This window comes from Drosophila busckii, chromosome 2L, assembly GCF_011750605.1.
Source record: "Drosophila busckii strain San Diego stock center, stock number 13000-0081.31 chromosome 2L, ASM1175060v1, whole genome shotgun sequence".
NCBI lineage: Eukaryota > Metazoa > Arthropoda > Insecta > Diptera > Drosophilidae > Drosophila > Drosophila busckii.
The window spans coordinates 4814248-4842239 of NC_046604.1; the positions used below are offsets into that span (position 1 = coordinate 4814248).

A 27992-nucleotide genomic window follows, 5' to 3' on the forward strand; every position below is an offset into this window, starting at 1 on the left:
TCTTGCAATCATTAGCCAAGAAAGTTAATTACGTAACCAAGAATAAAATTATGATTTAATGCCATGTCTACAGTTAAGATCTGACTTCATTTGGCTATAGATTGTGCTAGTAAAAAAAAGTTTACTGCTTAATCAGTCAGGTAAGCTTTTCTCAAAGTAAACAAAAATCAATTAACAATTGTAAACATTAGAGAAACAGTTAAAAAGAAAAATTAGTGTTCAGCTCAATACTTTTGCATCTTTTCTTTACGTTTTTATTATTAAAATGACTTTTATTGATGTAGATTGATTTAAGTTTGATTGCTAAAAGACTCAAAGCGCTTTTTTTTTTCTTTTCCAAATATATATTACTTAACAATTTATGCCGCAAGCAAAACATTGAATGAATCATTATTTTACCAGTTAAATATTTTATTGACAGGCAGTGTTGAAAAACGATTTTGCTTATGTTGCAAGCTTAGCTGAATACAATAATATTCTGTAGTCTATTAACATTTAAATCATTCCGCACTAACTTCTTAATAATAATAATACAATCAATTTATCTTCACTACATAAATCAAAACTAATTGCATGTCTGAATAACAATTTCTCACAGTGTATGGCCCTTTCAGAGCCCAAACAGTTGGCGTGCTGACATATCTTGTTCACCTCTTAACCGAAGTTATCAAGCATAGCCGCATTCAAATTGCATTTTCCTTACAAACGTTTCGCTTTGCTGCTTTGCTGCCAAACCTGTGTTAATGTTGTTAATGTTATTGTTGCTGTTTTTGTTTTTGTGTCTGTATGTTATGCGGATGATCCATGAACGTTTTTTTTTGTTATGCATAATTGTTTTTTTGTTCGTTGTGTGGCAAAGTTTTTCGTAATGATGGGCGCTACGCATGTGGCTGTATATTTCATGAGGCTTCCGATGCTGCCACACGTGATTTGAGTGATGCGGTTAGCTATGATTGACATTTATTGATGCCGCATACGGCTGCCCTTGGTCATTCCGCTGCTTGCACTAACGCTTGGACAACTCTTGCAATGAAACTGAAGCTGCACGAATTATTTGCCACATTGAATAGACAGACATTTGCACAGGAGGAAGATGGGAAAATATGAAAAGGAAAACGAAAATACATTGTTACATCTTTTTACACAGCAATCAGCAGCACAAGCCGCAGCAACTGCTCAACTGTTTATCCATTGTGTGCTAAATACACTTCCTGCCCCCCGCCACAGACTGGCGCGCATACAAATTACTCATACGCACTGTTATAACAGGCTGCAGAGTCTTGTAATGAGCTGCAAGCAGCAGCTGAGTGGTACACACAGCGGGATCTGTTTGCAGTTAGTTTAAATTAAATTGAAAAAATTGTCTTATATTTGTGCAAAAAAAAAAAGTGAAAAGTGATCGCCTCGTTAAAGTCGCGCAATCAATGAGGCTGATTAAAGTGAGCGGCCACTCGCTCTTGCTGCTGTCTTAACAATATTTTGTGACTTATTTACTTTCTTGCCTCAGCATGAACTGGAAATGTGGAGAACGTTGCAAGTATGTGGCATTAAGGCATTTAAATGATTTATGCATGCAACAGTTTGTAAATCAAGCAAGCAGTTACTATTTGCTTTAGCTGAACTAAATTAATCAGGCATCACTTATATTATAAAAATTATATAAAGTGGGAAAAAGTGAACATTTTGCTTTGTTACTTTTTATTTCATTGAGCAAAATTAATTAATAAATAAATACATTGAAAAATGAAACAAAATATTTTAAATACACATGGATTTTCTATTAATTAATCTTATACAGATAAACCTTTGGATAAATGTTTAAAAGCTTAGAAACTTTGTACATTCTCTTGAAGAAATAAATAATGAGAATAGAAAACGTTGCAATTTGTCAATGTAATTTGAAAATATATAAATATAGTAAAAATAATTTTGATATTTTGCGTTTTTCTTCAATGGAAATTAATAAATTTTGATTAATTTTATAAAACTAAAGCGCTGAACTTTATTTGTAAGCAATAAAAAATACAAATCAAATCAATTATGATATATATTTATAATCTAGTTTACCCATTACTTTCTTCACTATTAATATTTCATCTTATATTATTTAATTTAATTAAATATTTGTAGGCACGCTTCTGGGTGCAGGTGATCGATGAGCTGAGACGTGGAGTGCGACTGAAGAAAAGCAACTTTGAGCGCACACCCATCGAATACGAACTGACGCCCTATGAGATACTCATGGGCGATATAAGATCCAAGTAAGAGTAACAAGAGCGCATTTAATCAAGCAACTAAAATGAAATTTTCTCTTTCTCTTGCAGAAAGTATCAATTGCGCAAAGTGATGGTCAATGGTGATATACCGCCGCGTGTTAAGAAGGATGCCCATGCAATCATCTTGGAGTTCATCAGGGCCAGGCCCCCATTGAAAAAGGTGTGTAGCCATCGAATAGCAACAGCCACAGCCACATCGAAGAGCAACAATTGCAACTTTTCACGGCCTCAATCTGTGGTCTGCGCCAGCTTCTTTCACTCGCCAATTTTTATATATAAATCTTTGATGCTTTGCAGGCCTCGGAGCGTCAGCTGGGACCGCCGCGCAAGCTGATACCCTCGCCCAGGGAACAGCTGATGGAGTCCATACGCCAGGGCAAGGAATTGAACAAAATTACGCCACCAGCTGCGCCAACTCTGAGAGAGAAATGTAAGTTTTGCTTTTTACCAAATTAACTTTTTAGTTTAGCTGTGCCAAGTTTAGAAAGAAAATTAAGCAAGTCAACGGAAATTTTGGGCAACGATGATAAGTTGAAGATGAATTTGCAAATCAAATTATGTGTCTTGTAAATATTTTTAGTACGTTGTAAACTGTAGTATATATAAAATATATATACATATGTGTATATTGAAAGTATTACGTAAGCGTTAATTGGGGAGTTGAGCAGCAGTTTATTTTTGTGTGCCAGGCATGTTATAAATAAATAAGGAAATAATAAGCAACAGCTAAGCCTTTAGACTAAAGTTTGTGGCGAATATTTGAATATTTCACGTCTTTACTTTCTTTTTACAAGAATTTCTTTAGGCATGCGCAACTCCCTTAATATTTTCTGTGTTTTTTTTTTGTTTGTCGCTTGTGTTGTCATCATCGATAGCAGACATTTTAAACGCCAGCCGCTCATAAATTGTTGCGGCTTGTCAGCTCAATAGCTACAACTGCAACAACTACGACGCTTCGGCTCGAAAAAATGGCAAAGAAAATTAAAGAAAAAAAAAAAAACTTGTTAGCAACGAAAAGTTTTCACTGCACTTGTCGGTGCCCCATTGTGCACAGCTCGTCTGTCACTGCCCCCTGTCGCTCGCTGCCCCCCTCACTCGCTCGCTCTTGCTGCCTCTGCATGTTTACTTGGCCAATTGCCGTTTGCCGGCTTATGCGCATGCCAGCATAGATCAAAAACGGCAACATTTTCCAATCGCCACTGCTGAAGGAAGCGTGCAAAATTGTGACACACAAAGATAGCGATGTCGACAACGTTGCTGCAACAGCAACAGTAACAGCAACAGCAGCCGCAGCCGCACGACAACCTCAAAGACAACGATGATGACGATGATGATGACAACGACTCTGACTCTGACTCTTTGACTCTGGCGCTATGTTTGTTTGCCTGTCTGTATGTCTGACTGTCTGTCTCTCTGTCGATTGTCTGTTGTCTGTTTTGTTTGTCTGCTGGCCACGCATAGCGCAGCGCATGCAACAAAGCAAAGCATTAACAAAAAAGTATGGCATACTTTCGAGCGCGTGTGCATAAATTTGAATTTGTTATTGCGCGCTTGCAAATAGGCAACGATTTTTATATAAAAGCAACAGCTTTGGCTAAAACAAGTTTAAAGCGTTAATTTAAATCACTTAGCTGCTTTTTATTTATTTTTTATATTCAAGCAATTCAATTGTGGCATTATAATAATATATATATTCAAAATAGTTTAAATAAATTTCCATCTCGAGGGATATCTTGCATATTGCCCTAAATTAAGCCAAGCTAAACTTAAGTTTGCAATCTTTCTTGCCACTCAGCGCATAAATCTCTTAAGCGCTCTTAATAAAGCTAAGTGCAAAACAAATTTCAATTGCCAATGCTCTAAAATTGTCTAAACGTGCACACATTCACTTTCATTAGCTGACAAAACTTTTACAATAAACTCCCACACACATACGAATACGTATACGTATACCCTACGCACTTGCATACGTCACGACGTCGCTCTTTTAAATTTAATGACGTAACAACAACAAGAGCAGCAGCAGCAGCAAATGTGAAATGTCAAATCAAAACAAAAGCGCCGCACACCCACATAGAAGTGCGCTCTCTTGCTCTCTTACGCTCTTGCGCGCTCTCGCTCTCGCTCTCTTGCGTCGACGCATGCGTTTGGCCTAGTCAAGCTTTGGCAGTTTGGCTGAGTCGACAGTTTCGCGTTGGACTTTAATGCAAACGGTTCGCGCTGCTTGTGGTTGCTGCTGCGTTTAGCTGTTGCTGCTGTTGTTGTTGTTGTTGTTGTTTCTGTTGACAGCAGACAGACGCGCGTGGCACAAGTGTAAAAATGCTTGCAAATAAATGTAGTTTAAATGTAGCTTAAAATAAAACGAAAAACAGTTGATGAGTCAGTCAGTCTGACAGCTGAAACGCTCTCCAAGCAACCCCCAAAATTCAAAAAAGCCCACAATACGCCAGAGCTGTCAAAGCTATAAAACTTGAAGGGGGTTGATTGCCTTACGGATCGATAGCCTGAATGCAACCGTGCAAAAGTGAAAAAGCAACAACAAAGCAACGCCAAGTGCCCAAGTGTGTGCTATGAAGTGAAGTGAATTTGAATTGGAGCAACAACTGAAGCAGCAGCTGATACCCGACAGCATGCAACGCCAACTTTGAGCCAAACTACATCGCAAATTAGCAAAAAGTTAGCACAGCAGGTTTAAATAAAGCTAACCAAATGATGCCAACAAGCGACAACAAGCGACGCCCAGCGCTGGCAACATGAAGCGCTCGACGGCAGCGGCGGTCTTCAAATCGCATCACATTGTGCGCAACGCGGATATTGTTGATGTCGCCAGCGATGCGTCGCTCTACTGCAACAGCGGCAGCGGCAGTGGCAGCAGCAGTCGCAGCAGCAGCGGCAGCGAAACAGAGCACGCCATGGAGACAGTGGCAACGCCTGAATCGGACTCCCAAACTCAGTCGCAGCCACAGCCAACGCCACGTGCTGCGCCGCGTGCGTTAAATACAAATCCGCCAACGCCAAAGCCGCGTCAGGCTGTCAAGCCAACCAAAGGTAGAAGCGTCAAACGAAAGTTGCTAACACACACACACACACACACACACACACAGACATTGCTTTGACCTGGTTTCAATTGCACTTTCAATTGAGTCAGAGCGAGGGGGAGAGCGAGTGGGGCATGTGGCACGCTTTGCATGTTGCAAGTATAAGCTTTAAGAATTTATTGCCAGCAGGCTTTGTTCTGTTTGGCGTTAATTGTGTGGCCAAGTCGACAGGCTTAGCTTAGCCAGGCTAAAATGCATGTGATGGCATCTTAAGTCAAGTTGTAAAGAAAAACTCAAGTGGAGCTAAAGCAATCGATCCAACGTTGCAGGCAAACTTCCTTCCTTCCTTTGTGGCAATTACCATATAATAAGCACAGCTGGCATTTAGTAAATTATGTAGACATAGAAGAGAATTTAATAGAAGCTTTAAATAGCATTAAGTAAATTTTTCTTTAAATATAAAAGATATATTAGTAATTTATACTCTTAGCAAAAAGAGCAAACCAGAGTAATTATTCAGAAGTTGTATAATAAAATAACTGCCCTTCTCTTTTTATTATGCTTAGCAATATTTACTTTGAGCCAACTAAAATTTATTATAAGTATTTCATTTTTTCGTTTTTAGGCAGTGTAAAAGCCTAAAAATATTTAAATATATTTTAGGCAAAGCTGAACTTACAATCAATATGCAACTTTCTACTTCTATGTAATTTATACTAATTTTGCTTACATTTTTTAACTTTAAATAATTTACTTTAAGCCAAACAAGTTTCTATAATTCCAATACGTGAGCAGCTATTGCTCAGTCTTTCATATTAGAAACGCAAATATTTGTTTCAATTTCTTTTTTCTGTTGTAAAAGAGAATGAGCTGCCATTGATAACCTGCTGTCTGCTAAGATAGCCGTCTCCAAGTCGAAGAATTCTTTCGAGTGTAGACTTCCGTCATTAAAAGAAATGTTGAAAGCGCATGAAACTTGCTCTTTCGCTTAATTTCCCAAGCACTTTTACGCGCATTGCGCAACAACTAAACAGAAATAAACAAAACCTCACAAGCAGCAGCATTAAATGCGTTGGGCTTAACGGTTCAAACCATAAGCAACGCATAGTGTAAAGCCGTCAAAAGGTCTTATTGTCTAATTGCCAACAAACGTTAAACAAAAAAAGGGGCGACAACCTAAAGCAGTTTACAATCGCGTCCAAGTCTTAGACTAAGTTTGCTGCTTATGGGAGTTGCAGTTGCTTATGTAAGCGAGTGCGCTTGTAATTTCAAACAATGCAAGCAGATTTCTCATGTCTGTCAATCTGTAGCTTTGTGCTTAAAGTATTATGTATGCATTTCTATTATTGCAGTGCTTCCAAATTCAACAAATTCGACGCTGTCACGTTCCAGGCAACGCCTCATCAAAGTGGATTTCTCAAAGTGGCAGGTGAGCTCTCAACTCTGTCACAATTTTCTATTGCCAGCCATAATTAATATTATTACTCTATCAATAGGACGACGATAATTTCTTTGATGAGTCCAGCATTAGCAGCAGCACTGCAGCCTCCACAGCAGCGGCAGCGGCGCATCTGGCCGAGCTGCATCGCTACTCACAGCCCAAGATGCCGCCATATCCCATTGGTGGCTACATCATGGGCAATCAGCCGCGACACTCGGACGCTCATGCGACGCTGCTGAGACCCAGACGCACAAGTAAGTGTTGCTTAGCTTAGTTAGCATAAGCTGCAAAGCTAGTTGTTGTGATATATGAGCATTCAATATATATATATATAGTCCAAAAACGCATCAAGTATGAAGAAACTAGTTTTATGTAGGGAAACCTAAGAATCGAAAGGCAAGAAATTCAATAGGTGTGATGACTTTTAGTTTATGTTGCAAGCAGCGCAAACTTGATTTTAATTTATAACATTTACCCAGTTTATATTCTACTTAAAGCTTTAAGCAGTTAGCCTTGATTTTTTAAACTATTTTACTTATCAAACTTTAAATGATTCTGTTTTATATCAAAAACTTAAACAATTGATTCTAATTTATATAACAAGCTTGATTTTTAAACTATTAAACATAGCTTTAAATTTTTGTACATTTTAAATGTTTACTTTACTTTTAGCTAATTTATTTCTTATTACTTTACTCTTTAAAAAATTCTATTAAATGCAAGCACTTAGTTAACTTTAATTTAACAAGTTTATATGCAAACAAAAAGAATAGAATATTATATATTTTCTTTAATTTTAATACGTTTAAAGCAAATCAGTTTAATTTATGATTATGAAAATTAACTTTTTAAAATATATTTGCTTTATAAACTTTTCTAATAAGTTAGTTGATTTATTTGTTAGCTCAACTTTTTCTTCATGCTGTGCGCTATTTGCTGTAATTTTTTTAAATGTTTAGCTTTGCTTTATATCTGATACGGTTTATGTTTATTAATTTTAATTTACAACTTTTAATTTCTTACTTTTTTTCCCCACAACTCCCAACAATCCAACAAACACACACACAAATATAAAATTAATTTTGTCAAAGGTATTTAAATGTTACTTGTGGCCTATACTAATATTTGGGATATGTACTGCTAATTTAATTTTAAACGCAAACAAAATGTGAATTATATTTTGCCAAAAACAAAAACGCACTAAGAACAAATTGTAAGAAGAAGCAGCCGCCGCAGCAGCAGCGCAGCAACCGCAGAAGTTGGTGTGGGTCAAGGCAAGCTGACAAAAGCTGATTGGTTATGGAAGCACACACACACACACACACACACACACACTGACACACAGACACAAGAGCAATCTCGAAATACTTACTTATGTGTAAAGCAATGATAAAAACAAATAAAAGCAATATTATACTTAATTTGATAGATCATGATCGATGCATGACAGTTTATTTGGCTTAAGGCAAACACTAACTTATGGGTTAACAAATTTAATTTAATTGTAATTGTTGTAAACGCAAATCAAATTTTATATATAAAATGAAATTATGCTACGCTTGGTGCAGAGGAGCAACAGCAGCCGCAGTCGCAGCAGCAACAGCCGCAGGACGATTCAACGAATAACTGCGCTAATGGCTTGGAATGTAAATATGCCTAGCATCAAAAAATAGAAACGCAAATTAATTTAATGCTTATTAATGTTATGCTTAATTCGAATTGCATTTAGTTTTAATTACATTTGTCGTTGGCATTACTTACACATAATTTAATGAATTAGTGAAACAAACTAGTTGCACGCTTTGTGAATGTTCCTCGCCCATGTCCATGTCTTGTTATCGTTTTACTCATATGACATAAAACGCATACGCCATGTGTACACTTTGAATTGACTGCCAAGCTAATAATGCGCATTTGCTCGTTTCTTTCTATGCTTAGCTTATGACCTTGCCACACAAAGTGAAGCGAGACGCGCCTCAACGCGTCGCCACACCATCGTCGGCTGTCAGAGCAATGCGGATGAGCTGCCACCCACGCGTCCCGAGTCGCGTCAAGCGGATGACGTCAAGCCGGTAAGTCCCTTGTGCCTTGTCGCTTGTGCCTTAATGTCAACTTTAACATTTTATTGCATTGCAGAGTCCTCTGCCCACTCCTTTGGCTGCCGCTGGCGACGAGCCGACGCCGCATTCAACATCCTCGCTTGGCCCATGGAACAAGTCGTTTATGGACAAACAGACCTGGATGGAGCGTGGTGACGATCGTCTGTCTGTCACCCTGGCAGAGATTATGCACATACGCTCCGTCATGACGAAGGCCGAGCTCGAGGGCTTGCCCATGGATGTGCGCGTCAAGGAGGATGTTGAAAAGCGTCGCGTCTGCTTTCTCTGCCTGCGCACGCGCTTCTCCTTCTTCGGCCCCTACGGCATTCAGTGCAAGCTCTGCCAGCGCACTGTCTGCGCCAAATGCTACACCAAGATGCGCATACCCTCGGAGCACTTTCGCAATGTGCCGCTGGTACTGATCTCACCATCGCTGCTGTCCAGTCCGGCCAGCTCGAGCACGCCATCGCCATCGCATCATGCTGCCCATCAGGCGCACTCCTCATCGACAGGCAACATCATGGACGATCAGTTCCCCAAGTCGCTGATCGAGCGTCTGCTGCGCTCCGAGTCAGAGCGCAAGGTAAGCAACGCGCTTGAAATTTAATAATAAATGCCGAAATTATAAACAATTTTAATTTGCTTGCAGACTCGCAGCACTGTGGGCAGTGCGCCTTCGTCGCCCAAACACCAAAGATCAAACATGAGCACGCCCGGCATTAGCGTTGGTCCTGGCGCTGCTGCCGCCGCCGCTGCCGCTGGCGCTGGCCAAGCTGTGGAGGCGCTGCACGATCAGGCCTCCATGTCTGCCTCCTACTCGGCGGCCATGCGTCCCTCAGGCTTGCAGCAATATCAGCAGAAGCAGCAGCACTACAACAACTGCATGTCCCGCAGCATGGAGGGACCACGCAGTCTGCCCGTGCACAGTCCGGCGTATCGACCGCTGTCCAACAGCAGCACGCTGGAGCGCAAGTAATTAAGCCCACCAGCTGCCACCAACTGAGCGCAGCACTTGACTGATTTTCCATTTCTTATTGCAGATCACGTTTCTCGCGCGGCTTTGCGTGGTTCTCCTCGGGCAGTCATCTGGCGCAGACGCAACAGCAGCAGCAGCAGGAGAAGGAAAACCTGCGTGGCGAGCAGGTCACAGTCTGCAACGATTGTCAGGGCCTGGTTAATGAGATTACCAGCTCGGTGAAGCAGAAACGCAGCTCGGCGCGTAATCGCACGATACAGAATCTCACGCTGGATTTAACGCCTGTCTGGAAATAATTCAACAGACTATTATACCCTATATACAATTATACATATGCATATTTTGAATGGACTGTTGTATACATTAGAATGAGACCTAACTATATATAGAGAGAGAGTGAGTGAGTGAAGAAGCGAGAGCGCGTTGTAAATCGTTAGAAAATGTTAGTCTAATTCTTAAGCCAAACGAAAACAGAAACAGCAAAATCGATATAACAAACTCGCTGTACATTAATTATATAATGGCTAGAGATCAGCTTAAACGCCGCACACCCCACCATATAATTTTCGTATTAACATAAACTGATTATCGCACGTACATTTAGCATTATACGATTATATATAAAAAGTATACTAAAGCTTACATTGTTTGTAATTGTTTAACTTATGTTTAGCTGTTGTTTAAGTCTATTCGTAATTTCGTAACTATATTATAACTATATATGTATATGCAATAGGCTATAACATTCCAATCCAAAGCCTTCGACTTAGCATACTCGATCTACATTTACTTCGGTTGTTCCATTTACTCATTAACCTAAAGTTGTGAATGCTGTTGAAATTTTCCTTTGGAAAAGCAAAACAAAAAACGATCGATATATAAGAGAAAAACCACATTTCCGATATTCTCAGACCTTCTTGTCTAAGCACTTATATTATATTAGCTAAATTAATTTTTACGCTAAGTTGTAAACCGAACGTACACTATTTAGCTAAAGAATTCGCTTAGTTTTATTTAAATTTATTGAACAAACCAAGTGCGACTATGTTTAACTGACCTCTAGCTGCTGATATCATATGATTTATAACTATTTATGCTAATTGTGCAACATGGAAAAACAAAGCAACAAATTTTGAAAATTTTATGTTTTTTTCTTGCGTATTGTAATTTGTAAATGCATTTAATATTTGTAATTTATGAAGTTTATATTAGTTTTTATTGGTTTTAAGTTGAATTATATGTATATTGATATCATTTAACAACAAACACACACACACAGAAAAGAAAACAAAAATACACAAAAAAGTAATAAAAAATAATAAAACTAATAAAAAAAAACTGCATTTAAAGTTGGAGAGGTTAAGAGGAGGAATCCAATTGGACATAATCATAAAAAGGGAGCATTCTAATCTTATTGGAAGGCTAGACTGAGAGTGGACTAAGCCAACTTTATCTGTTCATCCAATTGCGATCGGCGCTTGTTGCTTTTGTCTAATGAGAAAATAGGCCACGCTGAAATAAACTAGCAGTAAAAATACGTCGCACTATAGCTTAAGTATTTCCTGATTATATGGTCAGCAAGCTGCTTCCTCCGTTGTAGTGTGGGCAACCAGTCACTGACTCATTGGCGCAATCAGAGCACGTGTCTCCAGTCTTGTTTTTATTGATAAGTCAGTTGAGTTTGGCTTCTGCATTAGATGTATCAAATAAAAGGTCATTGTATTTGTAGTTCACAAACGTTTATTTTATTGTGATAATTTCTTTAAGTGAACAAACAAAAAACGGTTTCAATTATTAAAAATAAATTAAGAGTTCGTCTCATTTTATGTAAACTATACATATTTTTCACAGATATAATCAGTGTATCTCAAAACTTATTTTACTGGAAAACTATCAGATGAAACTGAATGTCACAAGAAACTATTTGAGTAAAGCTAACATCTAGAGCTAACGGTTTGCTTTCTGGGCGGGCATTCTACTCGCGACGCTGCTTCTTGTTGTTGTGTTTGTTATCGTGGCCGCCACGTTTACGGCCAAAACGTTTGTTGCCCTTGTTGCGGGTGAAATCGCGACGCTTCTTCATGAAATCAATGGCCTTGGTGAGGAATTCCTTCTCCTCCTCCTCGGTGGCCTTGCGCAGCGGCAGTGAGACATCATCATTGAATTTAAGCTGTGCATGATATGAACATTAGAATATGTATTAAGGTTAATATATTGAGTATTGCTTACCTTAGCTTCCTCCACCTTGGCAATATATTTTTCAGCCGCATCGGCTTCGGTGAGACGCACCGAACCTTTAGTGTCGCCCTTGTTGAATTCAATGAATGCAATATCAAAGTCCTTGACTTTTTCAAAGGCCTCACGAATTTCTTCGCGGGTGGCTGTATCTGGTGCACCCTCAAATACAACAATAGCATTCTTAGGTAGCTCAATTTCCGGCTCTGGCTTGGGTTCCTTCTTGTTCTTTCGCTTCTCAGCTTTCTTTTGATATTCCTCTTGTTTCTCTTTTAAGTAGTCAATCTGCCACTTGCGCAGCAGTTCACGCTGGTTGAAGACCAACTTCTCCTTATTCTCAACGAACTCCTTGGCTTGCTCCTTTGTGTCAAAAGTTACAAATATGCTGCCCTTGAATTTGTAGGATTTGGTGGGCTTGTCGTAGTGCTTGCGCATTGTCACATTGACTACCTTCTCGTAGGTGCTGACAAAATCCAAAATGGTAGACATTTCAGTGTCCAATGGAAAGCCTTTAGCATAGGCGGTGCGCTCCTGTATTTCCTTGCGACGCTCCTCATTATGTTCTGGAATGGGACGCTCGGGATGGCGACGGAAGCTCAGCTTGTCCTCGCTAATTTCAACAAGACCATCTTCAGATTTATTCACTGCACTGACGATTTCATCAGAGTCTGTGCTGAGTGCTGCCAAACGTTTAAATGTGATCAACACCGACAGCGGTACCCAGCCGCCCTCATTCTTTGAGATTTGCTCGCTTAGGAACTTGTCACGATGTAGATTAGCATCGCCAAAGTAATACTCAATCTGCCGTATAATGGCGCGCTCCTGCTTTGTGTATTGCTCCTCAGCTGCCGGAGCAGCGTCCTCCTTTACGTCGCCATTCTTGCCATCTGCAACTTCTTGGCCTTCGCCCTGGGGCTTTACCTCTTTCTGTGCTTCCTCGTTAATCTCAGCAGTTGTGGCAGCCATTCTTTACCTTGTATTTCTCTAGTAAATGAAGTAAAATCCAAGCCAAACTAAACACGTGTGAGAAAGGTGCTGGAAAAGTGGATGACAACGTGCTTAAGAGTCGATAGTCATCGTTATCGAACGCATGCTTCTTTCATCGACCAAATACATTTCGCTTTTCACAGCACTTAGCTATCAATACTAACTGCCATTAGATACAAACTATTTAATTTTTACTTATTTTTATTATTAAAATATTAGACTTCCTCTACGAGACGGAAACGTTGATGCTGCTTCTCCGGTATGACATTGAAGAACTTCTTATAAATAGTTTGATCCTGCCTTCCAGCATAGTTACGCTGCACCCAGGAGTGATCCCAGTTGGGATCAATTGTCTCGCAAGTGATAACCACTTTGCCATGCTCCATTGCGAACAGAGTGCCATTTCGTCCGAAGCCCACCTGGCAAGGGTAAACATTCGATGTGAATTACATTTTAATTGAAGCATGTGATATCATAATATAACACGCTTTTCTATACTTACGTTCAGGCCAGGGTGAAAACGTGTGGTCAGCTGTGTCGCCAAAATGGTTCCCTCGGAAACATTGTGTCCATCAAGCACACGCCATCCACGATGTTTTGGACGCGGATGACCCTTCTTATTGCGCGTGCTGCCACCGGTTTTCTTGCTGGCGTTTCTTATTGTTGCTGAATGGAGTTTGTAAATATCAGCTTGATGCCACTAAGACGTAATGAGGAGGTACTTACTCAATAATGGTTGGTCAGCCTTTAAGCACTGAAGAGTCACTTTTTGCATTATATTAAACGACATTTTAGTTAATGTTTTCCTATGTTTATGCAACTACTACTTAGTGTGACCGTAAACTGTAAGTCAAATAAATACTAAAACCATATGTTTTTCCAGTGCTGTACAACTTTGTTAGCTTTAGCCGGCTTAAGTTTGTTTATGTATTAAATATATTCTCAAAGCAATGGAGCCAACATCTCAGCCACCTACCAAAATGGATGATACATTTCTACGTCATAAGATTCGTGAGTATGCAAAGCAGCAACGACACAATTTGCGCACAAATGCAAACGATGCTCTACGTTTCGGCTTGGGTCAAATCAAGCAAGAGATTTGTGAGTTGGAAAATCTGAGAGTGAAGGATGTGCAGGGCATGGCAGGACGCATTAAGCGACGCAAACATGCCACTACGGAGGATATGTATCGCCTGAGTCATGCATTTTTGCAGGGCAATGAAAATATCAATGCGTTTGCAGCTACACCAGGCGCCATACAAGTCATTGTCAAGGAATTAACGGGTAAGTGTAATATTAATCTTAAGTAAGTTAAATTTACATTCATTTGGCACGCATTGTTTAAGGTCCAAATGAAATGCGTCGAATGGAAGCCGCTGACTGCTTGTGCAATCTGTCACTTGGCGAAGCCCATGTTTGCGAGAAGATTACCACCTTGGCGGGCAGCTATCTGGTGACTTTTTTGCACAGCCAGGAGTCGCGTTTGGTGCGCAGCTGCCTCTGGACATTGGCAAACATTTTGTTCAGTTGCAACAAATCAGCAAAGAATCTGTTGCAAATGCAGCTGGTTACAAAGTTATGGAAGCTCTATACCGCGCCTACAGATGATGTGCATGCTTATCAAGACGACGCAGGTGTTTGTCTGTATTTAATAGCCGCACAAGTGGCGTCTGCCGTCTCTAGCGAGGATCGTCATTACATTGCAGAACATCTCCAGGAAAAGCAAGCAACAGACCCCGCTGCCGACTACTATATGTTTATAGTATACCAATTTGAAGTTGTGAATATGGAGCTTGAAGGACATTGGCAGCATTTGTATAATTTTTTTGTGGCTGAAAGAAAGTTTGATCTAGTCAAGCCAACAGATAGATTATCCTTACTCTACGGTGTGCGTGTATGGGCTAATATTTTAGCAATGAATGTTAAAATCAAGATAGAGCACCAACCATTTATTAGCACACTAAATAAATTATTTGGTCTACGAGATGAGGGGTTAAACAAAGAGCTACTGCAACTGCTTCGAAACTTTATTGAACTGTCTTCTGTAAATTGTGTTCAAATTCTAGAACGGATACAAGTCTTTGCCTAAAATATATTACAAATATTAATTTTCAATTTGTTAATTTATTCTAATGTTATTTATCCTAAATATATAAAAATTGTGTTACAAATACTTTCGAATGAATGTCAGTAAAAGAAAGGGATCAACATTTTGAAAAAAATTGGCGTCTTATTATTAAGGAGTGATAATAAATATTAAATTTTTATATTTTGAATTGGGTTTAATGCCCTGGAAAAGTTTTAATTGTGTTTTCGTAGTATGCTTAAGCTTATTGTAAATATTAAAATTTCTATTAAAAATACTTTTGTATGAGTACGTCATTAAATGTGGTGAGAACATAAATCACAATAGAATACTTTAGTTAAACATAAAGTAACACAATAACAAATTAAAATACAATGCACAAGTAAAATAAAATGAAACACACGGGGTACTTAAACTGATTGAAATAAAATAAAATAATTTAAGTTAAATGTCTTCTTCGAATAAAGCAATTATGCGACGTCTTTCAGCGTCATCGTCTTTGGCGCTGCTTTGGCCATTGTGATGTTTACCATTGTGTAGCTCCAGCTCACTCACCGAGTCGAACAGCAAGTTGCATTGATTACAGCGTGCAGCCGAGATAGGCAAGAGCTTGGCACTAGCCACGGACACAGGCGATTGTTGCTGCTGTTGATGTTTTGGCGTCACCGTGGCACGTTGTAACTTTTGGAGGAATGTGGCACGCTCATGTAAGACTGGGGGAGCTGGAACAGTCTGAGCAGCTGCAGCAGAGCAGCGTATTGGTATTGGTTTCATTACCACCGGATGGGGTGTCTGTTGAGAATTGCGACTCTCGGAGCGCTCTATAGCGTATAACACATTATTCATGACTGTAATGGGTGTAGTTGATCCACGATTAAACTGATACAACGAACTATTCGACGGCTCATCCAACTTTGAGGGTGAAAGTAGCGTATTCCAGTTACTTGCTTGTGCCTTTTCAGCAGTTTCCGGTGGCACTTCAGCAACTCCTTTGCCTAATTTTACCTTATTCAGTTTGTCAGCCAGCTGCGTATCTACGGCATGGTCCTGCAACCAGTTGCAAGTCTTGCAAAAAGCAAAAATCATACGCCTAATAAACTCGTGTGGTGAAACCATCTTCTGCTGCCTGATCTCCAGCAGCATTGTCACTTCACCTATAAAGCTAACGAATTGATATTCCACACAGTTGTCAAGATGATTTTTATGTGTGTCCTCATGCATATAGCGTTTGGAGCATGCTGGGCATTTGTGCTCCTTCCACTTGGGCTTCGGTATAGTGACTTTAATGTCCCTTAACTGATCTTGCTCCATAGGATCATCCTCCTCAAAATTGGTTTCGGTGTAGTTATAGCAATTCTTGTCTTTGCGTGACAATGCATTCTCTTCATTATCATCACTGGAGCTGACCGCTGCATAGTCTTCGTCCTCAGCAGTACCATTGCCGCTGCCGGTGCCTCCGCTTGTTGAAGGCAGCTCCATTCTAGCCTGTGTATGAGTTTATATTAATTTGTTGTTGCTATGACTAATTTAATTATCATACCTGTGTCTGATTGCGTTGCTTGTATAAGAATTCGCTAAGACAGCGGATACGCTCCTCATCAGTGCGGTTGTTGCCCCTTTGGGTTGCCACTTGATTTATCAGTTTCTTATGCACTTTGTCTGTTGTTTCCAGATGTGCGCTGTGATTGTTCAATAGCAAATTGTCTACGGGTCGCTGCACATAGCGCAGCTGATCTGCCGTAATAAGTGCACTCTCCTTGTCGCTGACGCTCTTAATGTTAATACGGCCCTTTGATTGTTGTTGATAAAGCGCGACTAGCTTTAAACTAAGCGCATTTTTAATACACTGCTCACGAAATGTAACGGCATGCTTTAAGTAGGATATGCATAGAGCGCATATATGTAACGGCAGTCCATCTTCGGGAGAGTTCTGCAAAAACAATGCACATTAAATATATACACATACATATGTAAAGCGGCATAAGTTTTCTTTTACATACATTCAGTCCTGTTGTTTCTTCGAGTAAAATGTTTATGGGCTTCTGATAATTCAGAAACTCATTTGGCGAACCGTGTAGATATGAGGGTATCTTTTCAAAGATATTATATTGGGCGGGACTGCTACAAACACGGCAAATATTTTCGCACGTCGTCATTTTTACTTAATTTTAAGTCTTAAAAATACAAGTACATTTGCATGTACACCAAAACAAAAGCCGTATACAAAAACTGACCAGTGTTGCTCTACAAGAAAAATGCGAAAAATATGCAAAACAGCTGCGGTCAACAAACTGTCATCCAGTGTACAATTCATTATCAAAACAAAGCAGAGCTAAATGTAATTTGCAAATAATTTAAAAACTTTTGTCTGTGCAACGTGTTGATTAACGTGCAATCAGTATGAATAACGATAACCCGAATATAATATTTAATCCCCTAATAAGCAGCATACAAAAAGTGGTTTTATATGAGACACGCTCGGTAAGTTTTTATCGGTGCTGCTATTAAATTACTAACTATATTCATTCATATTTTGCAGCGCTTATATTTAGTGGGCAGCAACAATCGAGAGACGCGTTTTCGTTTACTCACCATCGATCGCCTGGCGCTGAACCGCCTGAGCATTGAGGAAAATGCAAATGAGTTTAATAGCTCGGACATTAGAAGATTCGTTTCTTCGCTGTCTGGTTCTCCTAAAGTCACCTCGGCCTATGGTGTTTTAGGCTTCGTGCGCTTCTTGGAAGGCTATTACCTGATATTAGTGACCAAGCGGAAATGTTGTGCCCACATTGGCATGCATTTAATATATACCATCAAGGATACGGTGATGGTGCGCGTCAATGAGGTGACTTCGCAGCGACCGCCACATCCACATGAAGAGCGTTATAAACGCATCTTTCAAAATATTGATTTGCGTAGCAATTTCTACTTCTCATATTCCTACGATTTAACGCGCACTCTGCAGTATAATGAATCAGCTCCTCGTTATGTGGGCACTAAAGTCGATTTAGAGCGTGATGAGCCACTGCCCGACTGGAACAAGCTGACCAACAATGTAGCCCAAGCACATGAGCGTGTTGACTATGCATTCCGCAGTGATTCACGTAAAAGATTTGTTTGGAATGCATATCTGTTGCAGCCCATGGAGGGACTAATGCTGAAGGACTGGCTGCTGGAAGTAACGCATGGCTATGTGAGTCAATCTTGCTTTAGCATATACGGCAGACATGTAAATGTCTGCCTGATAGCACGACGCAGTTCGCGCTTTGCCGGCACGCGTTTTTTGAAGCGTGGTGCCAATTTTCAGGTGAGCAAATCTTATATTCGATGTGAATTTAATGTAAATTGAAAAATATTTGAAGGGTGATGTAGCCAACGAAGTGGAAACAGAGCAGATTGTCAGCGATGGCCAGCGCTTATGTGCTTTTACCCAAATGCGTGGCTCCATACCGTCACATTGGTCACAGGACATAAGCAAAATGGTGCCCAAGCCACCTATACAACTGGACATCTGTGATCCGTTTGCGCAGACGCCCTCACGTCATTTTGAACGACTGCTTTTCCACTATGGTGCGCCACTTATTATGCTGAATCTGGTGAAGAAGCGTGAGCGTCGCAAGCACGAGTCTATTATCTCCAAGGAGCTAGAGAATAGTATTGTTTACTTAAATCAGTTTCTGCCGCCACTGCATCACATGAAGCACATACACTTTGATATGGCGCGCCACAGCCGACAAAGTGGTGGCAATGTCATGGAGCAGCTGGCTGTGCATGCCGAGAGCATTATACAGCAGACTGGCATGTTCTACAAGGCGCGTCGTGGCAGTGAGCTGAGTCTGCAAACAGGCATAGTGCGCACCAATTGCGTGGACTGCTTGGATCGCACAAACTCGGCGCAGTTTGCCATTGGCAAGTGTGCGCTGGGACATCAACTGGAGCGTCTGGGCTTTGTAAAGTCTGCCAAGCTGGAATTCGACTCGGATTGCGTTACTATGCTGGAGCACTTGTACGAGGAGCATGGCGATACCTTGGCGCTCCAATATGGCGGCTCTCAGCTGGTGCATCGCATAAAGACCTATCGCAAGACCGCCGCCTGGGCCTCACAAGGCAACGATGTCATGCAAACGCTCAGTCGCTACTACAGCAACACATTCAGCGATACGGAGAAGCAGCAGAGCATTAATTTATTCTTGGGACTTTACAAGCCAGCTTTTGCCTGTATTAAGCACGCCAGTGTCAAAGTCAATTATTTAAATAATTTTTTAAATTTATCCACTACTTTGCAGTAAATCAACCTATTTGGGAGCTGCAGACAGACTATGATATGCACAATGCCTTTGTGCCCAGCACCTCGAGTGCGCCCATAACGGACTGGGTGCGTCATAAGGTGCGCGAATGCTTGCCCTACTCCTGCGCGGACTCCAATAAGCTGGTTAAGGAACTCTTTCGCGTGCACAGCAATGGCCTGGAAATGATTGATTCGTACTCCAACTATCATCAGTCGTTCAAGTGGACCGATCTAAGCGAGCACATTGAGTTTGAAATCAGTCAGCTCGCCACGCGCTTTATGCCCACATTCCGCACCAACTACAGTCCTTTCCAGCGCCAAATACAAACATCGCGCAAAGCGCGTCAGAATCCTTCAATGACTGGCCAAAGCTCCACGAGCTCCACCAACAGCAATTCCTCCAGCGATGAGGGCGACGACAGCTCCAGCGATGAAGAGCTCAGCACCAGTCTGGCCGAGAAGGAAGCCAAGCAAGCCGAGGCCGCAGAGCCTGCACCCTTTACGCTCAGCGCTATACTGCCAGCCATGGAAGAGGTCTACGGCTGCAGCATCAGCACGCCCTCCAAGCAAAACATGAGCATCTACAAGAAGTACGTGCAAATGGCAAAGCTGTCCAGTGGTGGAGCGCAGCACGCGAAGACAGCTGTGGCTCAGCGTGAGCATGAGCAGGCCAAGATGCTGCGTGGCGTAACGCTGCGTCCGCTGGGCGACTACGGCACGGACACATATCTCAGCGTCAAGCCTCCCACCGTGCCCGCAAAGAGTTTGCGCATCTATAAGGAATACTGCAATACGCCGCGTAACTTCAATGCGGTGCCTAAATTTGAAGAATTTGATTTATTATATCAGTATGTGCAACGGCTGGCGAAGCCGGCGCCTGTGAGGCCGCCGCCGCCGCCCGTGTCTGCTTGTTAATTAAATATTATTATAATTATTTATTGCTGGAATATTACAACAAATTACTTATTTAAAAAATACTTTTAAAGTTTGTTTAACAAAATTGAACAGGAAACGAAACGTTCTACGTTTTGGATGCTCAACGCTCTGCTGCTGACGTGGGCGCTGCTTGCTCCTCCTTGGACTGATACGTGTACTCTGTATGCGCGCCATGTGGCATTGAGCTGGACGCTTTCATGGCATTGTAACCAGGCCGTGTGCTCGTCGTAGTGGGCTTATACACATTGCCCAGCTCCTGCGCCAGCATATACTGCTCCTGTTCGGCATAGTCGTGTTCGCAATGATGCTCACCGCAGATCTTGCACTCGTAGATGTTTGGACGCAGCGTAACTTTAATGCGCTGTAAATAATAAATAAATTTTAGAGAGCAAAGTTAAGAGTAGGAGTGAGCTTAATGCACCTCCCAAAAGCTGTCACCGCTGGTGCGCATAAAGTTGATGACTGCATAGCCGGGAATGCAGATCAGCGAAAAGCTGGCGAACATCCAGCCAATGCCATAGGCCCAATCCGGGTAGGTATAGCGTCCATTGTGATATGTGGGCTCCTTGTAATTAATTAAGCTCAGCACCCAAATTGCCTGCAATAATATAAAGATTTAGCTAAAGTGTCTTTGAACTTTAGTGATGCAACCTACGAATAGCAAACAGGGTCCCAGCACCAGCCAGCAGGCCTTCAAATAGATGGAGGGCGCCTTGCCTGTCATTTGCTTAACATTCTTCGAGAGTCGCCCGGTGCCGTAGAACCAGGCTATGGCAATCATTTGGCAAAAGGCCAAGAACATGATGGTCACCGAGGCGGCATAGTGATCCATCAGCTGGAAGTAGTAGATGCCACCTTGTATGATGTTTGGCAGGCCAAACAAGCAGGAGATGACGCAGACAAACAGCACCACAATCTCATGATAGCCCAGATGCCGTTTAATCCAGCGTGGAAAGCCGTCCTGTATGGAGGTGACCACCACCTCAACTATGGCAAATTGAGAATTCAAGCCCAGGCAGAGCAGCATGAAGAAGAACATCACAGCCCAGAGCTGAGCATACGGCATCTTGGCCATTGCCTGTGGATAAACCACGAATATCATGCCCGGGCCATCGCCTATGACATCGCGCACATTCGTATTCTGCTCCAGCGCCAGATTGCCCAGCGTGGAGAAGGCAAAGATGCCCACCAGCAGACTGGTAACCATATTAACCACACTCACTGCCACTGTATCTCGTAATATGTTATTGTTGTACTTGTTGTAGCTGGCAAAGGAGATCATCGAGCCGAAGCTGATGCCCAGCGAGTTGAAGTTCTGTGAGGCGGCATTGATCCACACATTGGCATCCTTCAGCTCCGACCAGTTGGGGCGGAAGAAGAAGCGCAAACCCTCTGCAGCGCCATCTAACGTCACGGCGCGAAACATGAGTATGATGATGAGCACAAAGGGGAATGTGGCTGTGAAGTAGCGCACCTTGGCCGACGACTTAATGGACTTCCAGGTGGCAAAGTATACCATGAGCCAGGCGCAGACCAAGCAGACCAGCAGCTCCCAGCGCATCATGCCCGGAAACTCCAGGCCCGGGCTAATCTGCAGCACTTTGTTTCTACAGCAAACAATTGTGTGTCAGTAATAAAATAAATTAAAGTAAAGTAAGACTTACTCGAAAAACTCCTCGGAGGGTGTGCGCGATGTGTCCGGCGCAGTCACATTCAGCCCTTTGCGCTGCGGCACCCAACAGTCCGGCGTGTTCCATCTGTCATAAGAGATTATTAGATTAGCTATGTGAGGCTTTAACCTGCTTACCTATTGTCGCAGTCAATCCAAGGCATTTCCGTTTTGAACGATGTGAAGAAGTAATAAATTGAGTAGCCTATAATGACGCTATAATAGGTGGACATCAGAAAGGATACAACCACACTGGCCAGTCCCGCTCCTGCGCAATAAATATCAAAGCTTAATTAAAATACTTTTACTATGAATTTAATCTTACATTTAAATTTAGTAAAAGGTCCGCTTGAGTTTCTTGAAGCAATTTAAACGAAATTGAAATAACATAAAATAAAATTAAAACTTAACTTCATACAGTTGAGTTTACAAAGTACTAAATTCATTTTGAATGTAAAAGTTCAATTTGAATTGGATAAAACTGAACAATGGATGATAAAACAGAAGGTAAGTAAAGTAAGTATTTTCTAAATAAACATTTGCAAATTTGAAAGCAGTTTAATCAGAGCAGCTGCGCTTACTAACTTTAAAAGTTTGATGTTTACAAAAAACTGACAAGATTAATTATTTATATGTTATCTAATGTCAACTATGGACAGCCGTCAATGCCAATGTCAAAGTGTATAAAAAGAAAATTTATTAATGGGAGTTTCAAAGAAAACCAACATTTGTTACACAGATAATTATCTGATTAAATTGACAGTTGATCAAATTCACTTTTAAATATATTGCTAAGTTTATTGATGTACATATATTAATATATGTGAGTAATAGAGAAAATATGAATTTGTTATTAAAATTGTTTACATTTTAAGCCCTTAACATTCAGCCTGCCTCTAGATACGCCCATGGATGCATGGGATGCATTACGGCAAGCTCAACTACATTATCTTGTTTAATTTCAGATAATTAAGCTGTCTATATGCTTGACTACTGCCAGTTGATTAAAATTAAAAGCGCATTGTTTTAGTTATAGCCTGGTTACTGCATAGTTCTGACATTTGATCTCAATAAATCATGGATAGTTTTGCATTAAGTCGATTAATCAGGTCGCTTGCATATCAGACCGGTTGCAGTTGGATCACATGCCTCTGAAGTCTAGACTCGCATTCATCTGCATAATTGTCAGCGCAACGCCAATTGGGGCAAGTAGAGACGCAGACGCATATATGCTCGTGTCTTGGTTAAAAATGTTGCCATTAATATTTATTAGTTGATCTCAGCTGGAGCATTTGGGCATGTGGGAGGTGAGCAAGCGTTTTGTTTGCTAGCAAAATATTGACAATAATTAAGCACATTACAAATATGTCAAAGTAATGTTGTTTATTGGATTTATGACTGCGGCCTTTGACTGTTTTCAAATGCAGACAGACAGTGGGAGGGGCGGGGGAGAGGGCGTCATAAACAATCTCGCAATTTGTTGAGAGTTAGACGCGTACGTAAATCGTTACAGAAAACATTTCCGCTTTGGCTCAGCAATGTTTTTGTATTTTCACGCCAGTTCCCTAACAATGAGAGCAGCTAATTAGCATAGGATGAGTGTAAACTATATGTACATAAGATCTTGAACAAGTGCAGCTTATAACTATTTATTAATGTGTTTTCGGCAGCTTTTGTTAAAGCCTTGACAATGAACTTTGTTATGGTTCGAGTGCTGCATTGTCTAATGCCCCACAGAGCGTGTAAATATGTCAACAAAATGGCGCCGCAGGTGTGTGGCCGCCAAGCGAGCACAAAGCGAGAGAGGGAGAGAGAGAGAGAGAGCGCAAGCATATTACGCGTACGTCAGGTTGCGCTATCTGCTGTGCAAATTAATAAATATATAGCTATAGCTCTAGCTAGTGCTGCTTGCAAATATTTCTAATATCTTATCAAGTGCACGGTATTTTATGACTGTGTCTTTAACTTAAACTTAATTAGTATTGAATTGAATTCATGTACTTACCCTTGAACAATGGACACAGCTGCCCCAAGGCGCCAATGGGACCACGGCCCGTATACTGACCCACCGACAACTCCATAAACAGCAGCGGTATGCTGCATATGAAGAGTATTATGCAATAAGGTACTAGAAACACGCCTGCAAATGATAAATTGTATTGTAAATAGCACACAACAATTTAGTAGCACAGACAGTAGCACAGACAGTAGCAGCTAAGTAAGCAAAATTAAATTAATTATAAATATTTGACATCAACAATTGCAAAATTGCATAAGGCACAGATCAGAGCTGAGCAGAGCTGAGTTTCAAGTTGGACGACAGCTCATTATACGCGCTAATGCGCCTGAGAAATGTAAATGGGGCTAAACGGCTGTGGCTATCAGCGCGTCGTGTAAATGAAGATGGACGCACTACGTCGAATGCCTCGCGTGATCAGCGGCAAGAAAGTGCGAAAGAGATGGGGCAATTGGCGAGAGTGAGAGTCAAGCAGCAGCGACTGATGACAGTGACCGCTTTATTTTGTCGGTTTTTTATACTTTTGCGACGAGCTTGAATAAAATTTTAATTTATGACTTTTCAGCGCTCAGCGGAAATGTCGCATAAAGCGCGAATTTCTCAAAAACAAAAAGCAAACAACAGAAAATTACATTTTTGTAGTAGCAACTAGCAACACACAGACTTGTTATCAAAGTATTTGCCGCTCTGAATTTGTGTAAATTGTGTAACTTACCGCCTCCGCTTTTATAGCACATGTAGGGAAATCGCCAGACATTGCCCAGACCCACCGAATAGCCAATGCAGGCCAAGACAAACTGCATTTTGTTGGCCCAGTGCTGTTGGCGCGGCTTCAAGTGGGCCACCTCATCCGACATGTCCGCATAGCTGTCATCATCATCAATGCCCAACGGCCTACGCACAAAAAACAAAAAAACCACAATAAAAGATATAGTAGCATATAATAAATATAACACTTGTTGCGCTATAACTATAGCTTCAGCTCAATAACTATTATTTGCATTATAGTCAGCCAGCCAGGCGCAACTAATTGCTGTCAACGCCGACATTGTGTGTCTGTCTCTCTGTCGCTGTAACCACAGACCCCCACAGAAAACAAACCACACCACAAGCCCAAAGCCTAAGCCCATACACGACCCCCAACAACATTATTTATAGTGCGTCAAATAGTTTAATTGTAGTAATCACATGCCAGGCTGCAACAATGGGGCCTGATTTCAGCTTTGAAGGTGTCAAATGCCGTTGCATTGTTGCTGCTCGCCGATCGCCGAGATTTGTATTTGTAATGGAAATTGAAATTGAAATCGTTTTGTGGACTGCGACTGGGGGTGTTAGCTAGAAGCTTTGGGGCTTTGTAGTAGCGTCTGCCGCTTTAATGAGCTGTTAGCTACGTTTAAGCTGCAAACAAAATATATTTTGAATGAATTGCATAACCAAACGAGACTTGTGTTAGGCTTAAGGCGCTAATTTGATTACAAAAGTGTAAAGCAGAAAACGATAATAAAATACAAAAATATATAAAAATATTTAATAATATCTTTTTACTTTAGTTCTACTCCTTAAAAAGAAGGTTAGTAATATTGTAAACATAAAAAAGGCTAAGTATATTTTTATAGTAGGAGCTTATGATAATATTTTCTTAAAACCCTGAAGTAGTTTGTCTTTTCTTTGCTTTGACTTGAATATTTGGTTATTGAATTTTTTCTCAACTATAATTTATCAGCAGTAATTATTAACGACTTTTGCTTTATATGTTTTTATAATAAAAGTGGACCAACCCAATTATTTTATATTTTTTTAATAATCTTTTGATATTTTAAGCCGCTTTTAATTCCTTATTTTATATTTTTTAATAATCTTTTGATATTTTGAGCCGCTTTTAATTCCTTATTTCAATATTATGTATACGACTAGTTCACCAACTTGTATGGCATCGCATCAAATTTTTAGCAAATTTATAAGCTTTATTTGCTCTGTATGAAATTGAATAATTTTTATAGAACTGAGATTGGCACGTGTCACACTTGACTGCAGCTATTTTTCTATAAATAATATAAAAGCTGATCAAAAGTGTTGAACACAAACTTAAACAGGCCACTTTAGGGCTTAAATAAATGTTAAAATTTAATCAGCAGCATTTCGCTAACAGCAAAAGCAAACAGCGCATCAAAAATAAACTGGAATCACAATTGAATGCCATTAAGCACTTGATCTAAGCAAATAGCACGATCTATCTGTAAGTTATATAATCAGTTAAGCTTAGCGCTTACACTTTGGCCACACGATTAAAGCGAAAAGCGGATTGTTCCGAGTGTTTCGAGGACTGCGCATCAAAATCGTTGCGCTGCGCCATCTTGATCCTTTATATATAAATGCTATAGAGCGAGTTATATATGTTTCACGTTATCCATGCGGACTTTTTATTAAACGTTTTCGAAATGAAGCGCAACTGCACCGTTCGTTGGTTGCCACCGGACTGACTATAGCCTGGCGCCTATGGCTTGCGAATTGAACAGCAAATGGAACGGCGAAGCCTCCAGGCGTCAATTGCTTAGATCAATATGTGTTTAATACACATGTAGAGCTATTTAGCTGCCTTTGGGAACATGGCTTATAAAAATAAAGCTCAGGTGTTGCTTGCGAGCTTATCAAATCCAACATGCGAGCTCATGGTGTTAAAATAATGTGTTTGGCCAGTTTATGGCTGTGATAATATTTGCTCAATTTTTATGCTGCAAACTACAAGTGGGTGCCAAAATTTAAGACGACTTTAAGTGGTGGGGTGGGAGAAATTCTAAAGTGGGTGTGACTTGCTACACGGCAAGAAATAAAGCTTGAAACTTCACTTACTGCGGTGTCTGTGGATTGACCATGTCGAAGAGCTCGTTGGCTGTGGTGGGCACGCGTCGTATGACAAGCTTGCGTCCGTCGGTGGAGCCAATGCCAATGGAGGCTAGCGAGCGCACTGAGGTTACATCCGAGTAGATCTGATTGCCGAGCTCGTGAAAGTTATAGGAACTGCCTCTGAGCGAGGATTGCGGCTGCATGTAGAGCGGATTGGGATGCAGACTGGCGCCCATCGCTGCCAGATTGCAGCTGCTGTCACTAAGACCAGGCAAATAAGCTGTGGGCTCAAAGGTCAAAGCAATTCTAACACATAATGTAGCTAAGACTTACCTGAGACCACGGAGCGCATGCTGCTGTGATGACTGCCCAGGCGTGAGCGCAGATCGTAGCTCAAAGGCGACACCATTAGCGGTTCGCCACCAGACATGGTGGTGGTGGTGGTGCAGGTGAGCGTAGCAGGCGATGACGATATGGCAGGCGTGCAGTAAACTTGTGGCGCATACGCAACAGTCGGACCCACGCCCGTATCGCCATCATCCAGAGTAAACGTCACCGTTGAAGTGGATGCTGCTGCTTGTGGCATCAACGGCATCAACAGCTGCTGCTGCTGTGCCGGCTGTATAACATCCGAGCTAGGCCTGGACTTGATCGAGGGCTGACGTGGCGCTGGCTTGTGCAGCGCCGCGGCCATGGCTGCCAGCGATGTGGTGGAGTTGACCTGGCGAAATGGCAGTGGTGTCTCGGAGCTGCTGCTCACTCCCGGCGTGGCTGGTATGATGATGAACTTGTGTGGCCGCGTTGAGTGCTGGCGTATGAGGCGCGTGGCTTCGTCGCCGTCGCCGCAGCTCTCGGCGCCGCTATCCGACAGTTGGCTTTGACGCTGCGGCATTTGGGCAGTGGGCGTGGCACGTTTGGTTACCACGTTCAGGGCAGTGGGCGAGGATGCTGTCTTGGTCAGCGTCTGTTGAGCGTCAGCACTGTTGTTATCTTGGCTTTGATCCGCCATGTTGTGCGCAGTTGTTTTTGCTTTTAGTTTTCAGTTGTTTTTGTTGTTGTCTTGGTCTTGTGGTTGCTGCTGCTCAATCATAAATTCATGT

At 41.4% G+C, this 27992-nt stretch overlaps 7 protein-coding genes across 14 annotated transcripts in view; 3 read left to right on the forward strand and 4 right to left on the reverse strand.

Annotated features, from left to right (window-relative positions):
• Positions 1-10983, forward strand: part of LOC108596929 (protein spire) — a 44314-nt gene extending 33331 nt beyond the window's left edge. Inside the window, exons 7-16 of one of the 7 annotated variants that reach the window (XM_033294134.1) lie at positions 2131-2261; positions 2325-2514; positions 2574-2706; positions 6667-6743; positions 6811-7009; positions 8324-8401; positions 8694-8827; positions 8892-9437; positions 9504-9826; positions 9895-10978. In XM_033294134.1, coding sequence (XP_033150025.1) covers positions 2131-2261; positions 2325-2514; positions 2574-2706; positions 6667-6743; positions 6811-7009; positions 8324-8401; positions 8694-8827; positions 8892-9437; positions 9504-9826; positions 9895-10126 — 2043 coding nt within the window. In that variant the 3' untranslated portion in view covers positions 10127-10978. Of the gene's footprint in view, positions 1-2130; positions 2262-2324; positions 2515-2573; positions 2707-2755; positions 2882-4975; positions 5325-6666; positions 6744-6810; positions 7010-8323; positions 8402-8693; positions 8828-8891; positions 9438-9503; positions 9827-9894 lie in introns of those variants that run through there. The other 6 variants (XM_033294141.1, XM_033294148.1, XM_033294155.1 and 3 more) reach the window with 6 other exon arrangements.
• Positions 10984-11624: 641 nt separating this feature from the next.
• LOC108599667 (la protein homolog) lies at positions 11625-13115 on the reverse strand. The gene is made up of 2 exons (XM_017986652.2): positions 12060-13115; positions 11625-12000 (listed from the first exon to the last, which is right to left on the reverse strand). Exons 1-2 carry the CDS (start codon positions 13029-13031, stop codon positions 11806-11808), a joined length of 1167 nt encoding a protein of 388 aa, XP_017842141.1. The 5' UTR covers positions 13032-13115; the 3' UTR covers positions 11625-11805.
• Positions 13116-13252: 137 nt separating this feature from the next.
• Positions 13253-13894, reverse strand: LOC108604718 (39S ribosomal protein L27, mitochondrial). The gene is made up of 3 exons (XM_017994299.2): positions 13779-13894; positions 13555-13718; positions 13253-13471 (listed from the first exon to the last, which is right to left on the reverse strand). Exons 1-3 carry the CDS (start codon positions 13840-13842, stop codon positions 13268-13270), a joined length of 432 nt encoding a protein of 143 aa, XP_017849788.1. The 5' UTR covers positions 13843-13894; the 3' UTR covers positions 13253-13267.
• A 99-nt stretch (positions 13895-13993) lies between these two features.
• Positions 13994-15141, forward strand: LOC108597003. Its single transcript, XM_017983323.2, has 2 exons — positions 13994-14336; positions 14399-15141. Exons 1-2 carry the CDS (start codon positions 14003-14005, stop codon positions 15139-15141), a joined length of 1077 nt encoding a protein of 358 aa, XP_017838812.2. The 5' UTR covers positions 13994-14002.
• A 217-nt stretch (positions 15142-15358) lies between these two features.
• Positions 15359-17338, reverse strand: LOC108601165. Its single transcript, XM_017989101.2, has 3 exons — positions 17139-17338; positions 16679-17068; positions 15359-16623 (listed from the first exon to the last, which is right to left on the reverse strand). The coding sequence occupies exons 1-3, from the start codon at positions 17292-17294 to the stop codon at positions 15583-15585; spliced, it is 1587 nt and encodes a 528-aa protein (XP_017844590.2). The 5' UTR covers positions 17295-17338; the 3' UTR covers positions 15359-15582.
• Positions 17339-17461: 123 nt separating this feature from the next.
• LOC108608174 (polyphosphoinositide phosphatase) lies at positions 17462-20375 on the forward strand. The gene is made up of 4 exons (XM_033293025.1): positions 17462-17619; positions 17678-18445; positions 18501-19356; positions 19425-20375. The coding sequence occupies exons 1-4, from the start codon at positions 17539-17541 to the stop codon at positions 20339-20341; spliced, it is 2622 nt and encodes an 873-aa protein (XP_033148916.1). The 5' UTR covers positions 17462-17538; the 3' UTR covers positions 20342-20375.
• LOC108608173 (sodium- and chloride-dependent GABA transporter ine) lies at positions 20369-27967 on the reverse strand. 2 transcript variants are annotated; one of them, XM_017999431.2, is made up of 9 exons: positions 27226-27967; positions 26899-27172; positions 24764-24942; positions 24037-24171; positions 22170-22299; positions 22027-22119; positions 21018-21969; positions 20784-20960; positions 20369-20723 (listed from the first exon to the last, which is right to left on the reverse strand). In XM_017999431.2, the coding sequence occupies exons 1-9, from the start codon at positions 27899-27901 to the stop codon at positions 20463-20465; spliced, it is 2877 nt and encodes a 958-aa protein (XP_017854920.2). In that variant the 5' UTR covers positions 27902-27967; the 3' UTR covers positions 20369-20462. The 2 variants fall into 2 exon arrangements, with proteins under 2 accessions (XP_017854920.2, XP_033148915.1); XM_033293024.1 differs by lacking the exons at positions 26899-27172; positions 27226-27967 and adding an exon at positions 26319-26498.
• Between the last annotated feature and the right edge of the window lie 25 nt (positions 27968-27992).

Excerpts from the sequence above, each read along its gene's own strand:
- LOC108599667 (XM_017986652.2), bottom strand. The coding sequence starts at position 13,031 with ATGGCTGCCACAACTGCTGAGATTAACGAGGAAGCACAGAAAGAGGTA. Across the intron at positions 12,001-12,059 it reads CCAAGGTGGAGGAAGCTAAG|CTTAAATTCAATGATGATGT; the intron begins GTAAGCAATACT and ends TATCATGCACAG.
- LOC108604718 (XM_017994299.2), bottom strand. The coding sequence starts at position 13,842 with ATGTCGTTTAATATAATGCAAAAAGTGACTCTTCAGTGCTTAAAGGCT. Across the intron at positions 13,719-13,778 it reads GGCTGACCAACCATTATTGA|CAACAATAAGAAACGCCAGC; the intron begins GTAAGTACCTCC and ends AACTCCATTCAG. Across the intron at positions 13,472-13,554 it reads GTTTTCACCCTGGCCTGAAC|GTGGGCTTCGGACGAAATGG; the intron begins GTAAGTATAGAA and ends TACCCTTGCCAG.
- LOC108597003 (XM_017983323.2), top strand. The coding sequence starts at position 14,003 with ATGGAGCCAACATCTCAGCCACCTACCAAAATGGATGATACATTTCTA. Across the intron at positions 14,337-14,398 it reads CATTGTCAAGGAATTAACGG|GTCCAAATGAAATGCGTCGA; the intron begins GTAAGTGTAATA and ends GCATTGTTTAAG.
- LOC108601165 (XM_017989101.2), bottom strand. The coding sequence starts at position 17,294 with ATGACGACGTGCGAAAATATTTGCCGTGTTTGTAGCAGTCCCGCCCAA. Across the intron at positions 17,069-17,138 it reads AAGAAACAACAGGACTGAAT|AACTCTCCCGAAGATGGACT; the intron begins GTATGTAAAAGA and ends TTGTTTTTGCAG. Across the intron at positions 16,624-16,678 it reads AGCAACGCAATCAGACACAG|GCTAGAATGGAGCTGCCTTC; the intron begins GTATGATAATTA and ends ACTCATACACAG.
- LOC108608174 (XM_033293025.1), top strand. The coding sequence starts at position 17,539 with ATGAATAACGATAACCCGAATATAATATTTAATCCCCTAATAAGCAGC. Across the intron at positions 18,446-18,500 it reads AGCGTGGTGCCAATTTTCAG|GGTGATGTAGCCAACGAAGT; the intron begins GTGAGCAAATCT and ends AAATATTTGAAG. Across the intron at positions 19,357-19,424 it reads TTACAAGCCAGCTTTTGCCT|TAAATCAACCTATTTGGGAG; the intron begins GTATTAAGCACG and ends ACTACTTTGCAG.
- LOC108608173 (XM_017999431.2), bottom strand. The coding sequence starts at position 27,901 with ATGGCGGATCAAAGCCAAGATAACAACAGTGCTGACGCTCAACAGACG. Across the intron at positions 24,172-24,763 it reads GTGCTATAAAAGCGGAGGCG|GCGTGTTTCTAGTACCTTAT; the intron begins GTAAGTTACACA and ends TATCATTTGCAG. Across the intron at positions 20,961-21,017 it reads TGGGACCCTGTTTGCTATTC|GCAATTTGGGTGCTGAGCTT; the intron begins GTAGGTTGCATC and ends ATATTATTGCAG.